Source organism: Oryza brachyantha, chromosome 4 (assembly GCF_000231095.2).
Source record: "Oryza brachyantha chromosome 4, ObraRS2, whole genome shotgun sequence".
In the NCBI taxonomy this organism is placed as follows: Eukaryota; Viridiplantae; Streptophyta; class Magnoliopsida; order Poales; family Poaceae; genus Oryza; species Oryza brachyantha.
Genome location: NC_023166.2, coordinates 9568848 through 9586011, shown reverse-complemented (window position 1 = coordinate 9586011; position 17164 = coordinate 9568848). Strand labels below are relative to the sequence as shown.

Sequence of the window (17164 nt, the reverse complement as noted above, 5' to 3'; positions counted from 1 at the left end):
CTAACGTTGTTAAATTTTGGATGTGATTCTTCATTTTAATTAAAAATTTATATAATTATTGTTTGTTTTGTTATGATTAAATTTATTACTAAAGTAACTTTAATTGATTTATAATTTTGTATATTTGTATAAAAAATTTTAATAAGACACGGGTCAAACGTAAAACCAAAAATCGTCGTTGTCAATTAAAAAGATCGCAGAGAGTATCTTCGTGGAGGAGTATGCAGTGGTTTTGAATATAGATGATGCACTTTAGCAGTATTGATCTATATTTTTAAAGTTTATAGATTTTTAAGGACTGTATTTTACTTTAATAAAATATTTGTTGAAAATAAAATTCAATTCCATACATAGTATTTGTTTACTTTTTATTAGTATATGTTAAATATAAGATAGAAGTTTCATTAGAGTTGATCAATAGTGAATAAGTGACACCATCGACGTAAAATTCTAGATCCGCACCAGATCACTCCACACGAACACCAACAGAAACCGTACGTATATAGCGCGCTCCGCCCTTGGCAGCTTCCACGCCGCCGGCCTTCGGAATCAATCTGTTGGAGATGCCAAGCCAAAGCCGAGCCAACAATTTTCTATAGTTTTAAGTAATAGCAACTGCCTAGCTGATCCGTAGCTACCCGGCCGGCTCTACTACTAAACAAGGTTTGGATGGGTTTTGTTTTGTTCTGTTTCAGTAGCTGGTGTATATAAATGATCAGTAGTTGATCAGTCTCAGGCCACATACACTCACAGGGAGCTAGCTAGCTAGCTAAGCTTAGATTTTTGTCAGCTCGATCCGGCGGCGGCCATGGCGGGCATTTCCGGCGACGTCGTTGTTCCTGAGTCTGCAAGAAAGTGAGAGCACGCGTACATACAGCTAGCCAAAATGCATGAGGTTTGTCGATCTTACATGTGCTGTCGTGTTTTTGGGTGCAGGTTGGCGGGCAAGGTGGCGCTGATCACCGGCGGCGCGAGCGGCATCGGGGAGTGCACGGCGCGGCTGTTCGCGAAGCACGGGGCGCGCGTGGTGGTCGCCGACATCCAGGACGAGGCCGGGGCGCGGCTGTGCGGCGAGCTCGGGGAGGGGAACGCCAGCTACGTGCAGTGCGACGTGACCGTCGAGGAGGAGGTGGCGGCGGCGGTGGACCACGCGGTGGCGAGGTTCGGGGCCCTGGACGTCATGTTCAACAACGCCGGGATCGGCGGCGAGGCGTGCCACAGCATCCTGGAGAGCAGCAAGGCGGACTTCGAGCGCGTGCTGTCCGTGAACCTGGTCGGCCCGTTCCTGGGCACGAAGCACGCGGCGCGGGTGATGGTGCCCGCGGGGCGCGGCGGGTGCATCATCGGGACGGCGAGCATGGCGGCGGCGGTGGCAGGCGCGGCGTCGCACGCCTACACGTGCGCCAAGCGCGGCCTGGTGGGGCTGACGGTGAACGCCGCGGGGGAGCTGGGCCGGCACGGGATCCGCGTCAACTGCGTCTCCCCGGCCGCGGCCGCCACGCCGCTGGCCACGCGGTACGTGGGCCTGGAGGGGGAGGCGTTCGAGGCCGCCATGGAGGCCGTGGCCACCCTCAAGGGGGTCCGCCTCCGCGTCGAGGACATCGCCGCCGCCGTGCTTTTCCTCGCCAGCGACGACGCCCGCTACGTCAGCGGCCACAACCTCCTCATCGACGGCGGCTTCTCCGTCTTCAACCCGACCCTCGGCATCTTCAATGACTCATGAGACACGCGGATCGCTCCATGCGGCGCACGAACGTCGATCGACGCGTTGATGTGCGTGATCGATCGGTTCGATCGCGCGCTCTCCCCGGTGCGCGTTTGGCTTGTGTTTGGTTTCACGCTTTCGGCATCAAACAATTTGTCTTTTTCTTAATTACTCGTCGCAAATGTACGTGGTTTCAAGGAAAAAAGTCAAATGATATATTTGCAAATAAAAATAGTTTATAAATAAAATTTTATACATGTGTCATTGGCAATAATAAAAGTAAAGGCTAAAATAAATTATAATTAAAATACATCAAAATCGAATTAAAATTTTTAATTTAACTTATAAACAAAAGCATAAGTAAAATGACAGGGTGCTTTGGCTACTGTTTTGTCTCGTGATTCTGGTACTCTCATGTCGTCATCGCGGGTAGCGCCAATTAGCGACTAGTGCGGCCACATGTGGCGTCATAGACCAACTGCAAATTGGGGCATTTCTTTGGGGGTAATATTTCGGGTTCAGTTGTACTCTGTATATATATGTAGTATGGTCAAACTGCAACCTCCAAATTTCAGATCGCACTGCCCAATGAGCGACTTGGGCTAACTTTGTTCACGGCCACCCAATCATGAGCATCGACCGAAATTTTTGGCTCCCTATCTTTTTGTTTTTGGAAGAAAAGGGAAAAAAAATTATTAGCATGCAGAAAACAATCTAGAAGAGAAATTACTTATAAATATAAGAATTTTTATTTTTATTTTTTTATGAAAAATAAAAAATAAAAAATTGTTTCAAGATAACAATCTATCCTCATGACGCCGAGCATAACGCCTAGCTAACATGAAAAGCCTAAGATACGGTATTCTAGGTGGCAAATGGCGAGAGGAGGAGAGTGAATACCATGTGACAGATTATGTGAATTTTGTAGGCATCCCCTTATTGCCCAACTATTGAGCTTTTTATCACCGGTAAGGGGCAGTCTAATCGCCAAGACAATAGAAAGCATATTTTGTCGGTAACTCTTTTGCCGTCCTATATCTGGGCATTTTAGGGATGCCTGCAAAACAACTAGGGAGAGTGTTGTAGGGTTCTCTCTCTAGTGGAGAGAAGAGAGAAAACATTTTTTATTTTTTATTGATATTTTTCATTCACCTTGAGCGTGTATGAACCAACTACACAAAATTTGAGCTCAAACCAATGAACCATGTGACTTGTAGAATTTTTCAAAATTCTATTCAATGGGTTTCCAAAGTTTCTCGCATGAAGGACACAATCTTGTAAACGAAATTTTGCAATTCTGATTTTGCCGAACCCAATAAAGCAAGGGATAACCAGATGCAACTTTTATCTTAAGATATTTGTGGATATAAATTTTGCTCGATTTCCGAGTCCATATAAGAAAATTAATGTTTTAGTAAAGGGCACTCAAATCACTTTTTTGCCTCTTGGCTATTTTTATAGGCATCCTCTTGGTCGGGCTTAAAACACCCTTGTAGGGACAAAAGGGCTCGTATGCAAATAGCTAGGCCTTAACCCCTCTTTTGTCCGGCCTTTATATATTTGTAGGCGTTAAGGGGACCCTCCCAGGAAATAAAACACCCAGCTATAGAGCGGTAAGGATTGCCTGCAAATGTGCCATCCTTCGTCCAAGAACCGTCACTCTTTTGTCCAATAGACATTTTCTACGTTGGATTTCACGTCCGGCTAGGTGGCACAAATATGCCACCCTTCGTCTAAGAGTTGTTACCGTCACTTTAGTATATGTTTGCAACAGCGAATTTACATCCAGTTACCGGACGTTTTATATAGCTGGGCGTGAGAGGCTGGATATGCAATATTTTGAGAAAAAAAACTATTTTGAATTTTTTTTAATAAAAAAGAAAAAGAAAATCATAACTATACTGTACACGCTCCAAGGACACGTTGCTGTCGTGATATCAGCTGGTGGTCCAGTACGAAAGCAAACCCAGGCCGGTGGAGCCTAAAAGCAGTACGAACACACAGCCCAGCCCAGCCCAGCCAGCCCAGAACAACCGGCCCACGTGATCCACGGGAGGGGAGGACCCAACTGCTCGCGAGGAAAATTCGCCGGCCGCCGCGAGGGTTTATAAAGCGCAAGCGGAAGCGGAGCATCCAAAGTGAGGCTCGGGAGGGGATAAAGCGGCCGGAGGCGCAGCTAATCTTTTTTTTTCTCTCCATTTCACACCGCCCCCACAACCCCGGCGAGCGAGCGGCGGAGGAGGAGGAGATGGAAGGGGTGGGGCAGAAGAGGCGGCCGCTGGTGGTGATGGCGTCGGCGCAGGCGGCGGCCCGCGGCAGGGCCAACCCGCTGGGGGAGCTGACCGAACGCGTCAAGTCGCTGGAGGCCGGCCTGCGGGCGTGGCTGGCGAAGCAGCCCGCGCACGTCGAGGCCGCCGTCGCCACGGCGGTCGGGGCCGTGCAGGGCGGCGCCCTCGGCGGGCTGATGGGCACGCTCTCTCCCGACGGCGGCTCGCCGTTCCCCGTGCCGCAGCCGCCGCCCGGGGCCGACCCCAATGCCCTGGCCTCCTTCAAGCAGGCGCAGGTCTCCTCTTAATTTGTAGAGTAGGCATATAGTCATCTCGTGGTTATGCATTCGTACACTTAGGAATATAGGTGCATTTTTCGTGTTGTCTAACATTCTTGGATGTTTGTTTAGGATTATACATTTATACTAGTAGAACATAAACCGACCAAACATTTCCTTGTAAAACACTCACGTACGTGTTACGCGTCAATAATTCATACACTTAGGATTTAGGCTGGAATATAGGTCCAGCCAACAAAATCAATGCTGGAACGGGTCTCCTCCATTTTAGCTAATCTTCTTGGATGTTAGTTTAGAACATAATGCGAGGGGACATTTCTTTATGAATCATCGACAGTGAAGGAAACAAACTTTATTTAAAGAAAAAGAAGATAGCTGCTTTTTGTATGCATGTGGTAGCATTTTAAGAAAGCAAACACTCACCTTTGATTTTACTGGAGCAGAGTCTTTAATGTTCCTTAAGGTTGTCTGCTGAGCTAAAAAGTCACATCATGTATTCAGCTAATTACACCATCAATGCCCTTGATGCAAAGAGCTGCAAAGGCACAATGCTGTATTCTCCTCTAAGCAATCGGATTAATGTAAAATTTTGTTTCAGGCTTTGGCAGGTGGGCCACTGGTGCAAGCCCGGAACTTTGCCGTCATGACTGGTGCTAACGCAGGCATATCTTGTGTTATGAGAAGGATAAGAGGAGTGGAGGATGTCCAGGGCAGGTGAGGATTCATAAGTTGATTGTTTATTGTCATGTAAATACTTACCTGTAGGCTGTAGCAGGGAAGCCAGTATTGTTCTTTTGGGGTTGAATTAATATTAGTACAAGCCATTGAACTAAGATTAGATTTAAGGACCACACATTGTATGTTTTTTTCCTGAAAAATCTACCTTAAGAATTTATATTGCTTAAATCATAACCTGAAAGCCTTGACTCATCTGGTGCAAGTACATTTTCTGATTTTGCAATAAACACGAGATAGAAACATAATAAGAACAACTATAGGTCTATTTTGATAAACTTTAAGCACATACTAGTTAGATTGTAAAAAATTATAAATTAGCAGCGGGGAAACAGAAGAATAAATCAATGCATACTTTTTTCTCTTCATTCCATTACTAGAAAGGTATTGCAAGTTTGAAAGGATGATTGCTGACCAGATGGATATAATTTGTATTTATTATTTGATTATCCCCTCCCCCCTGCATGATTGACAACACTTTATTTATATAGCATGGCAGCAGCATTTGGTTCTGGCGCTTTATTTTCCATTGTGAGTGGAATGGGATCTCCAAATCCAGTTGCTAATGCAATTACGACTGGTGTAGCTTTTGCAGTATTCCAAGGTGGTTTTTATATGGTAAGGCCTTCAATTTATCTTCTCCAAATCAAATCCATTTTCACACCACTTGAATTGTTCATAGTAGATTTTAGTACTGGATGTGCTGGTTAGTACCAATGCCATTAGCCCATTACGTTACTTGCTGTTAGACCTGTGCATTGTAGCTTCACTGAAAATTTTGTTTGATATCTTGACAACGGATTAAGATTTACACTCATTTTTGGTGATGAATTTGGCATATTTTATAATTGAGTGAAGTGCACCAGCAGTCCCTAAACTAATGTGGATGTGTCATCTAAGTTCCTGAACTCTCAAAATGTATTTTTGGGTCCCCGAACTTGTCCGGGGGTGTTGTATAGGTCCAAACGGGCTCCGACCCGCTCCATCCGCTGACGTGGCATGCCACGGTGACACCTACGAGAGGTGAGAGAAAAGAATAAGGAGAAGAGAGATACTGATATGTGGGACCCACATGGCACCACCAACACGTAGGTGTCACCGTGGCATGCCACATCAGCGGATGGAGTGGGTCGGAACCCGTTTGGACCTATATGACACCCCAGACAAGTTCGAGGACCCAAAAATGCATTTTGAGAGTTCAGGGACCTAGATGCCATATGCATACAAGTTTAGGGACTGCTGGTGCACTTCACTCTTTATAATTCTTGTTACCTACCAATCTATTTTGTAGATTGGTCAGAAATTTTCACAGCCTCCGAGTGAAGATATATACTATTCTCGTGGGAGAAATATGTTGAAAGAATTAGGCCTTCAGAACTATGAAAAGAATTTCAAGAGGGGTCTTCTTACTGATCAAACATTGCCCCTACTCAATGACAGGTATACATACTTGCATTCAATTTATTTCCTACTATAGTTAAGAAAGAAAATATCCTTTTAAAAAAATGCTGACATGCCTAAAAGTTTGGCCTTGCCAGTAACTAAAATTCTACTATTATCTTGCTCCAGTGCGCTTAGAGATGTGAAGATCCCACCTGGTCCCAGACTTCTCATCCTTGATCACATTCAAAGGTTTGGAAGAGTTGAACAAATTTCTGGTATGTAGCATTAGTTTCATTGATATGATCTAATTTTCTCGTAACTTTTGCAGAGACCCTGAAATAACGAAATCAAAATAAATTGATTGCCGCAGCCTGTTGGCACCAGCTTTTCCTCAAGTTGCATAAAATTGTGTTCTCGGAAGTACAATCTAGCTATTTCAAGGATGAGCTCTTTTAGGCAGCAGTGTGATTGTAAAAGATAGCTCGTAGATGTTTTTGTAGTCATCAGACTGTGATAAGTTTATAGGGATGATATTTACTGAAGGTTCCCTTTCATTTGAATAACTAGCTTCCTGTTGTTAGTTCGGAACAATTGAATCTTATGTGCGTGATTGAGATTTCCAATTGGTGCAAATCGAGATGGAATGCTTTTCATAATTTGTGTATGCTAAGTAATACCTTATTCAGCCTTTTCCAAGTTATCCCATTATCTGTGTAGTGTATCTTGTCGTTTCTTCAGAGGTAAAAACATGAAAATGGAATCTTAATTAAGTAGTCTATCAGTGGTGCGAAGCAGCTTTGCCCCGGGGAGCGAAAGGTTATACCTTTGTAAAGCCAACTGCGGTTCTTCTATGTAGGGTATTCCTCCTTTACTCTCTTAATTAACGTCGAGCTAAGTGACTTTGTGTAGCGTAGTAGAATGAAGGCTACGTACGCACCGACACTCTCTTACCCCAGTTCGTTATGGAAACTCAAAAGTTGCTTCTGTCAAATGATTTTTTTTTTGTATCGTAGTAAAATGAATGGAGTTCCCAGGAGATGTAGATATTGAAAACTTGCAAACTTGCAGGCACTGACCATAAACTGGTTTTGGAACACTAGTCTGGTTCCGGTGCAAATAAACCAACTAGATCGTGTTGGACGATCTGATCATGTAAATGATTTAAGTACTTACGGAATTCAATGATATGTACAATTGATGTTAGATTTAAATTTACATTATGTGCATGGAGAAAATCCAGCATGTTGTGGCTATGTACATGAACTACGGAACCTATGCATGCACAAAATAAATAAGCTTATCGTTGTGGAAGAATAAATGAGTGAAATCACAAATATACATAGGGTCCTTGAACCTTCAAAGTGTTGGTGTCGGATCAGACAATTGGACGGTCTGATTATTCAGTCGACTCAAGCAAGGTTTCCCCGTAGCATCAGTGTCCATCATTATGGTGTCACCAGGCTTGAACTGCCCAGACAGAATTGCTTCGCTGATGACATCCTCAACCAGCTGAGTGACAGCTCTTCTCAGTGGCCGTGCACCGTAGCTCTGATCGTATCCATGCTGAGAAATCAACTCCTTCATGGAATCAGATACCTCTAAGCCAATCCCAAGGGCTAAAATCCTACCCTTCACCTCTTGCAGCATTATATTGAGAATAGCCAGCATCTGCAGATTTTCAGGCAAGTGTCAGTGACTCGCTTCAGTCATTTGGGTTGGCTGACATGTAAAAAATTACGCAACATGTACAAGGGAACACAAAGAACAGATCTATAGTGATTTTACTCTAGGTGCAAGGGGTATTGCATCCAATTAGTTATCGAGAACAAGATGAACATTTTATTTGTTCTCATTATGGAGTTGTAGCAATTCTGATCTCACAGTCTTAACAAAAGTACAAGACAATATAAAAGCAACAAACCTGAGTCTTCTCAAGAGGGCGGAACACAACCACTTCATCAATTCTATTGAGCAATTCAGGCCGAAAAAATGCCTTCAACTCTTCCATTACCAAAGATTTCATTGTAGCATATGACTTTTCTTCTGAATCAGTTTGTGTCTGGAAACCTATGCTCCGCCTTCCACTGGAAATTGATGTGGAACCAACATTTGATGTCATCACAATTAATGTATTCTTGAAGGAAACCCTGCGGCCCTGCAGTTCATATTTAAGAGTTGGCATAAAGATGACGAGGCATGAATATGCGCTTGATTTCATATACAAGGCATGAGATATGCAGCATAATTTGCAGAGATGAAGATCACAAATCTCAGGAACTAGTACCTGTGAGTCCGTCAAATGACCATCATCGAATACTTGAAGAAGAATATTAAAAATATCAGGATGAGCTTTCTCTATCTCATCAAGCAACACCACAGTGAATGGTTTCCTCCTGACTGCTTCAGTCAAAGTACCACCCTCACCAAATCCCATGTACCCTGGAGGAGATCCTATTAGCTTGCTCACAGCATGTCGCTCCATATACTCACTCATATCTAATCTAACCATAGCTGATTCCTGTCAAATGAAAGAAGCAGCATTTTCAGCACAACGGAACATGTTGTGAACTCAATAATATTAGAAGGATGTAAGCAGCAAAGAGTGACCCACAGATCCAAAATAACTTGCTGCTAGAGCTTTGGTGAGTTCAGTTTTTCCAACACCTGTTGGACCACAGAAAATCAGTGTAGCAATAGGTCGGTCAGGGTCATTGAGGCCAACACGTGATCTCTTCACAGCTTTAGATATGGCTAGAACAGCATCATCTTGACCTATGACACGTTTCCTGAGTTCATCATCCAATCCTACTAGAAGTTTTCTTTCATCTGCCGTCAACTGCTGAACTGGTATGCCTGACCACAATGATGTGACTCTTGCAATTTCCTCTGATCCAACTAGAGATGGTCTACATTGTTATAGTATTGTAAGTGTTATGATGCTTAGACTAGATTGCAGAATGTGGAATTTAGTCTGGATAACAAAAGAGAACCTACTCATTAGTTGAAGTTGATAGCATAGATACTGGATTTGTTTTGTCCTCACCCAGAACTTCAACCTCAACAACATCATCTTGGTCATTCTCATTTAGAGAATATTTCACCTTGTTAGTCAGTGCCTGAACAGTGTTGGGCAATGAAATATCAATTCATTAAACATCTATCAGCACGTTGACAAAATTTTTTTTTGCAACATATTGAGTATTGTTACTCTTTTATTACCACTGCATGCATGTTCTGGACAGCTCTAATCTCTTGCCAGTATTCATCTGGTGACTTTGAGAGAATAGAGCACTGTTCCTCCTTCTTCCTTTTAAATGATTCCATCCTAGCTCTACTACCAGCTTCATCTATTAGGTCAATGGCCTTATCAGGAAGATGTCTGTCAGCAATATATCTTGCTGACAAATAAACTGCTGCGTTGATGCCTTCTAAAGTATATTTGCATTTGTGATAGGCCTCATACTTCTCACGCAGACCAAGTAATATCTTCACAGCATCCTCCTGCAGAGATATCAAAAGACTTGAGAGAATGATTACTTTTGTAACCCCAACAGCCAGGTTACTTTTGTATTTTACCTGACTAGGCTCATTCACAAAAACAGGCTGAAACCGGCGGGCCAACGCCTTATCCTTCTCAAAATGCAATCGGTGTTCATCCAGAGTTGTAGATGCAATACACTGTGAAAAAAACACTATCAAAATACGAAAAGGACAAACAAACTTGGTTCCTTTTTCTACACAGAGAATACTTCACACAGACAATGCAGATCAGTTAAATAACCTATTATACTTCATGTTGAGTGTTGTCCATATAGACCATGACCATGATGTTCATAAAACATTTTAGACTACATGGATCTCTCTTCAAAGGAACATCACTCAAGTGACATAGTACATGGTAGGACAACAAGAGTATGTTCAGCACTACTGAAAGGATCGGTAAAATACTGAAGTCTTAACACCAACTGTTATTTAGATATATGGAGCTTATTTTAACAAAAAATGAATATAGATAGGATATGTATGAAAATTTCATATGTTAACAGGTGCTAGAGTCATATTCATACGTCTCAAATGATACAAATAATATAGCACATGTATGGCATTTTCTCCTTTATTTTTAATAACTTATTTAATATTATTATTGTAGTGTTGTTTGTTTGGAAACTGTACCAAATTACCAATTCCACACCATTAGGTAGATAGATATCACTCAGACAGTACGTAAAATGATACAAACCCATGCACCCCTTTCTGCTTATTCAGAAAAGAATCAAGTAGCAGTGAGAAGCAAGATGGCACAACATAGATTAAGGGATGACTTATGAAATATACCTGCAATTCACCTCTAGCAAGTGCAGGCTTCAGCAAATTAGCAATATCAAGACCAGCTCCTTTGCTTCCTCTTCCAGCAATGCCAGATCCAATAAGAGTATGGACTTCGTCGATGAACAGTATAACATCACCTGCATGAAACTTTGGAGCTCTTTGAAGATTCAAGACCAAGAGCGGAGGGTTTGGATCTTGTAATGCATCAAGTCAGAATGTCAGATAACCTGCTTTGTGCACTTCACGGATTAAACTAGTAACTCTGGCTTCCAGTTCACCCCTCTCTTTAGCACCAGCCATTAGTAGAGCAACATCCAATGACAATATACGCTTTCCCTATATAACCATGTCAATGAGTGGTAATTATTACTAACTTCGTCTCAAAATAACTGCATCTTTACTAATTTTACTTGTCCCACAAAGACTTCATTTTTAGAGTAATCAATGCATTAGAGTTTAAGAAAATGGGAGATAAGTTCATTGGAGTTTGAAGAAGTAGGGGACCAAGTTCTTTGGAATTTGAGAAGGTGAAGGGCATTTTATAGTCTTTTGGTTGTATATTGGGATGTGTGGGATGGAGGAAAGATGAAGTTTTTGGGGGGATGAATGTAGTAGGTATCAACTACAGTTTACAGTTGAGCAAGGAAAACTTACCACAAGGAAAATAGGAACATCTCCATTGGCAATTTTAAGGGCCAAACCCTCGGCAATGGCAGTCTTACCAACACCTGCTTCGCCCAAAAGGATTGGATTGTTCTTTGTGCGGCGGCATATAATCTGAACCACTCTTTCAATCTCATCCTTGCGACCAATGACAGGATCAATCAATCCTCCACTGGCTCGCATAGTCAAATCTAGACAAAATAGAGCCATTGCACTCTTCTCTGAAATAACAATTAAAAACAACTTCACTCTTTCTAGTACATGCTATGATATCAAAAATAGTGGCTATACTTCCTTGAAGTAATGTCAAACCAGACCTTTCTTTTTGTTAGAGTATTTTACAATTGCAGACTTCCCACCTCCAGGAGTAAATTTCTGACGCACTTTGTAAGAAGATAATCCCACGGGTTCTCTCCCATCCTTTGCAAGCTCCCCTTGTACTCTGGTAAGCGCCTGTTTTGCTAGCTGATTTGGATCTATTTCTAACCTACAACGAACATCATTTAAAAGCCAAAGATCATTAAGACTATTTAGATGGTGAGATTTGTACCCAAATTCTAAGGAATTAAATCCCAACTCCTAAAGCAATCCCGTTGAATCAAGCACCCCCACGAATGTGCGGTGCAACACCAGTTATCCATGTTTCACCCTATTTAGTAGCCATCCTTTGTGAAAAGTCCACATCCATTACGACACGAGCTCACTGGTGTGCAAATTCATAAATTCATTTGTTTGTCAAGTTGCATTGCTAATGATATAGTAGTACTATAGTGCAAGTCAGCAAGTATAAGATGAGGTGCCTTCATTTTGTAGACTACGGGCATTTGTAAACCTCCTAAATATTATGTATTGTTTATTGGCCGATGAAGAGGCCTTACGTGGTTGATGCATTGAGCACACTATCACAGACATTAATCCATGGAGGTACAGAAGCATTTTTTGGAGGAAATGGAATAGGAGAATGTCACCACAAACCTCTTAAGGACGGTGTTAGTGGTGGGATCGTCCAGGTTGAACAGGCCGAGAGCAATGTGCTCCGGCGAGATGAAGTTGCATCCCATGTTCCTGGAGAACTCCACCGCCGCCTCGAAGACTCGCTTGCTGGGCCCCGAGAAGGGCACGTCCGTGGCCAGCCCGACCGGCGCCTGCGGGAGCCCTTCCTTGCCGACGGCGGCGCGGCACGCCTCACGGGCGCGATCGACGCGGACGCCCGACGCGAGGAAACCCAGCGGCGACCGGTCCTCAGCGACGAGGCCCAGCAGCAGGTGGTGCGGCGCCACCGTCTCGTCCCCCATCCCGCGCGCCTCCCGCTGCGAGAACACCACCGCCTTCACCGCCCGCTCCGTGAACCGCTCGAACACCGCCCTGACGACGGCGAGGGACCTCCGCCGCGGCGCGGCCAGCAGAGCCGCGGCGGGCCCGCGGACCGGCCGCGCCGCCGCCATCGCCATCGCCACCGCCCTCCCACCGCCGGCCCCCGCCGCCGCCGCCGCAGCCGGGGAGAATCTGCGGCGGAGGCCGGCGCCCGTGGCGAGGATGGACGCGGACGGAACCGACGAGGACGAGCAGCAGCACGCCTCCATCATTCCCACGCGCCGCGAGCCCCCAACTCCCCTCCCCCTACCGCGTCCTTCTCCCTCTATCTGCTGTTCGGTGGTATGATGATTGATCGGATGATGCCGCCACCGCAGCCGCTTCAATTATGGGCGGAGAGACGCAACCCGCCGCGCGGAGCGGAGGGTGTGGCTGTAAAGCTTTCGCTGGCGGAAATGGAATAGAATACTGCAGGGATTGGGTGATGCGGGTGGTGGTGGTGTGGGAAGTGGAGGCCGCACGCAAGGAAGGAGGGGAGGGAGGGGCAAAGCCAAGGCAAGGCAACGGGGAAGGAACCGGCACGTACGGCCGCGGTGGCCGCGGCGGCGACGGGGAGAGGGGGAGATGCGGGTCGGGGCGGGGGGAAGAAAGGGATTTTCTGGCTGGGATTCCACCGTGGCGTGGCGTGCGCCTCCGCCACGCGGGGGTGTCGTATTTCTCCGGCCGGCCGCGCGATTTTATCTATCCGAGAGGGATGGCTTCGCCTCGCGCCGCCGCGGCGGCCGTGCGATCGGGGACGGACGGTGGTGCGCCCGCCCGTAGAGGCGCACCGGTGCAGTGCAGGGTGCGTCTCACGTCTGGCTCCGGCACTGATGGAGTGTTTGGTTACAAGTTTGTGTCTGGGGGACAGAGTGGCACACTAGCAGAACATGCGCAACGATGTTGATCGTGACAGTGTATACAGGCTATACAGCTCTGCTATTCTTTTTAATAAGCTAGTTAGATTCGTAGAGTTATAAATATGCCGGATTGGAAAATTTTGAAATGTGTCATTGTATATATTTTCGGACTCCGGTATCCTTGATCATCTTTTTTTTATGTCGTATTTTTGTATTCACTCTTTTGACCATGTCTTCTACTGTATCTCTCTCATCCTCAGGCCCTGTTTTTTTCTTTTTCAATTAGCCTATCAGCGTCATGCAGAGAAATATGATTAGCATATGATTATTTAAGAATTACATGTTAAAAATTTGAAAAACATATTTATTTAATTTCTAAAGAAAATTATATAAAAAATTTCATACAAAACACACTATTTAGTAATTTAAAAGTGTGTTAATGGATATCAAGAAATTGGCTAATGCCATTAGGTACAAAAGAACGAGGTCATAGTTCCCTTTGATCCCCCTCTCCCCTTCCTCCTCACTTTTTCATATATGATCAACGACTTTGTGATGGTTGTGGGGTGTTGTCTGGAGGCTTACATTTCTCTTCGATGATGATGAAAGTATGCTCTGATAGTGGTGGATAGGGTTGTACGAAAAACTCATCGCTTAAAAGTTGCTCGAGCTTAGCTCGTCCTAGGCTTGATTTAAGCTCGGTTTAGCTCCAAACAAGCCAAACCTGACCTCGCGTCTAAGCCTGCGAGCTTTGTCGAGCTGAGCTCAAACTTCCATGAACGTATTAACAACATAGTTTATTTCATACTTCATAGACTACTTAATCAAATATGACGTTTTATATATCCACATGATAAAATTAGCATATATGGACAAAATTATTTATTACTCTAGGGCTCCATCGTTCCGCAGTTGTAACTGTTTATAAGCTAAAATTTGAATTTTAGAACTTAATTTTATGGTTTTTTTCATTATGGTTGCTATGGACACGTATGCAAAAGTTTTATCTATAAATTATTTTTCGTTTAAAAAACGTGGTTTCGCTTATTTCTCGAAAAGCGAAATGATGAGAGCCCTAGTTTCTTTTACACCTTAATTAATATGATTGTGATGGCTTGTTTTACTTTTACCGGTTCAACTGTCGATCCGTTTTTTTAATATGCCCCAGACTACCGGCTCCTACAGCCTTTCTCTCTCCTAACTTACGCCAGAGGATTTTAGTCCATAAGAAAATAAAGTACGAAAAATTAAAGAAAATACAGATACCAGAGACATATACAGTTGCATGGTTTTAATTTTGCGAGGTAACGATGCTTTTATGCTTGTAATATGACCTTTTTATAATGGCATTGATCATTTTTTTTAAAAAGAACACAGTAGACGTATGTAAAGCAAAATGGTTGGCCCAAATCCAAATTGTTACTGGAGAATAAAAGACGTGCATACACATTATTATCAGACTGTCCGCGTATATATCTGCAAAATGCAATTACATCATCTAACATGCACCCAAATAGAAGGTGCAATGATAAATACACAAACACTGACAAATTTATATCGAAGCACCCTCACGCGTAGCACACATGTACAAGTGTCAAGTGTCGTGCACCCATAACTTTTTTCTAGGCAATGCCTCCATAACATGTGTGGTCTATTTATCTTAGAAATAAAAAAACATAAAACATGTGTATGTCATATTCCCTGAAGAGATGGGACTAGATGTATAATATTGCTTGCAGTTGTAGGTCATATACTTAGATTTTTTTATTAACGAATAAAAATAGATTTTTGTTTGAAAAAAATCATAAAAATAGACTCATGGCGTCTAGATAGTGAGCAATATATTAAAAAAAATCTATATTGGCTGGACGAGATAACTGATGTGGCAAATGTCTACTGACGGCCATCGTATAAGCGACCAATGGTGCTCGCCAAATTCGTAGGCAACCCCCTTAACGCCACCTGTTGGACGGTTTAACTAGAGCAGAGACCACCTGTAAAATATCCCTGCTCATGAGCGCTAGGAGGGCCTTGAGGTGACAGACTGCAAAATCTGTGACCCATCTCTCTTGAGCATTCACAACTAGCCATGGGTGCCAACGACTGTTCGTCAACTCAGATATATCGTCTAGGTAGTGTGCATTATAATTTATATGGTTCTAGTCTTGCAATTCTTTTAGAAAATATTTTTATTAATTTTTAATAAAAGTATATAAACAAAAAATTCCATATACTCATATGTACTTATTATTGTCTATATAGCATCACAAGGTCCGTTTCCAAAGCTCCATGAATCTCTTGTTTATGTATCGAAGAAAAGTCATTGCCAGGGCCAACAAAAGACCGTATGGAGGCCTATAAACCAAGCGACCCAACAAAGGTCTCCGTCCCCGACTTGGGCCTCCCATTGGTCTGCCTCCTAGGCTCTAAGGCCCAAAAGGGAAAGGCCCCCTTGATTGTATGGTTAATTTGTCCAAAGCCTGAGCGCGTGATCGTTACTATGGCCAAAGCGTTGGATGTCTCGTCTCGGCGCCATGTGTTCTGTTCCGATATTTCTTTGGCCGCGCCGCCGGTACGACCTCCCACCATAGATCTCGTCTCGCGATCCATAACCTGATTTGTTCCACGACGTCGCATGCCAAGTAGCACAGTATACTACTCTCCCTACTCTCTTCGCCTTCGGTAAACGATATTTATCATTTAGGATAGAATTTAGATCAAACTTTTAAAATTTTTTATCATTGATTGTTTTCTAGAATCAGTTTAAACATAAAACAAATGATATACATTGATTTTTCTCAGAAGGTATTATCATAATATCGTAAACTTATTTGATTTTATAAAATTGTTAAATAAAAAGTCGGCTGTCAAGTTCGAGTAAATTATATTGATAAATGTATTTCTAATAAGGAAAGAGTACCAGATAGCATACGAGCTTGCAATTTGCACTTTGCAAAAACGCTTTAGCACGAATCGATCGATCCGATGCAAGCAGTTGCAGCTAGAGCAACAATTCCACCAAATATCATGCCGTGCCGCGGCAAAGCAGCAGAGCAGACAGAGGAGTTGGACGCTGACAGAAAAAAGCGTCCCTCCCCGATCTCCTGTGTCGACGGAGTCGGAGCCCGTCCTCCAATTCTCCAACGAACACACCACACATCTTGGGGCCATCTGGCATCATCTCTGCATGCAAGAGGAGGAAGAGAGAGAGAGATAAAGCAAAGAGACTCGCCGATCCAACGGCTGGGAGGCGATCGATCGACGATCGCCCGATCGGCCCGGTACCTCGCGGGGTCGGCACGTGATCGAAGGGCCGAGACAGCGCGCGAGCTAGCAGCGTACGTATTCGGGAACGTATTTTTACCACGATGGGTATTCTCTTCTTTCTTATATATTCTAAATAATTAATACATATTTAAAAATACTAGCAAAATATCCATGCTTTGCTATGAAAATACATTACAAAATGCTATAGAATTTTTTATTAACTATTCAAGTATCACTTGTTTGAACCAAATAAATTATTCCATAATATTAGTAAAAGACTTGTAGAAAACAGTGTGATGACAG

The 17164-nt window shown here is 43.5% G+C and overlaps 3 protein-coding genes across 3 annotated transcripts; 2 read left to right on the top strand and 1 right to left on the bottom strand.

The window, feature by feature from the left end:
• Window positions 1–808: 808 nt before the first annotated feature.
• On the top strand, window positions 809–1879 carry LOC102704333 (momilactone A synthase-like). The gene is made up of 2 exons (XM_006653302.2): window positions 809–855; window positions 937–1879. Exons 1-2 carry the CDS (start codon window positions 809–811, stop codon window positions 1721–1723), a joined length of 834 nt encoding a protein of 277 aa, XP_006653365.1. The 3' UTR covers window positions 1724–1879.
• A 1976-nt stretch (window positions 1880–3855) lies between these two features.
• Window positions 3856–7116, top strand: LOC102704054 (chloroplastic import inner membrane translocase subunit HP30-2-like). Its single transcript, XM_040522929.1, has 6 exons — window positions 3856–4268; window positions 4870–4985; window positions 5498–5624; window positions 6298–6446; window positions 6576–6638; window positions 6718–7116. The coding sequence occupies exons 1-6, from the start codon at window positions 3954–3956 to the stop codon at window positions 6743–6745; spliced, it is 798 nt and encodes a 265-aa protein (XP_040378863.1). The 5' UTR covers window positions 3856–3953; the 3' UTR covers window positions 6746–7116.
• Window positions 7117–7458: 342 nt separating this feature from the next.
• LOC102703773 (chaperone protein ClpD2, chloroplastic) lies at window positions 7459–13377 on the bottom strand. The gene is made up of 12 exons (XM_015835954.2): window positions 12357–13377; window positions 11699–11868; window positions 11373–11602; window positions 10946–11054; window positions 10725–10855; window positions 9966–10067; window positions 9609–9890; window positions 9384–9505; window positions 9001–9295; window positions 8674–8907; window positions 8311–8544; window positions 7459–8057 (listed from the first exon to the last, which is right to left on the bottom strand). Exons 1-12 carry the CDS (start codon window positions 12965–12967, stop codon window positions 7746–7748), a joined length of 2832 nt encoding a protein of 943 aa, XP_015691440.2. The 5' UTR covers window positions 12968–13377; the 3' UTR covers window positions 7459–7745.
• Between the last annotated feature and the right edge of the window lie 3787 nt (window positions 13378–17164).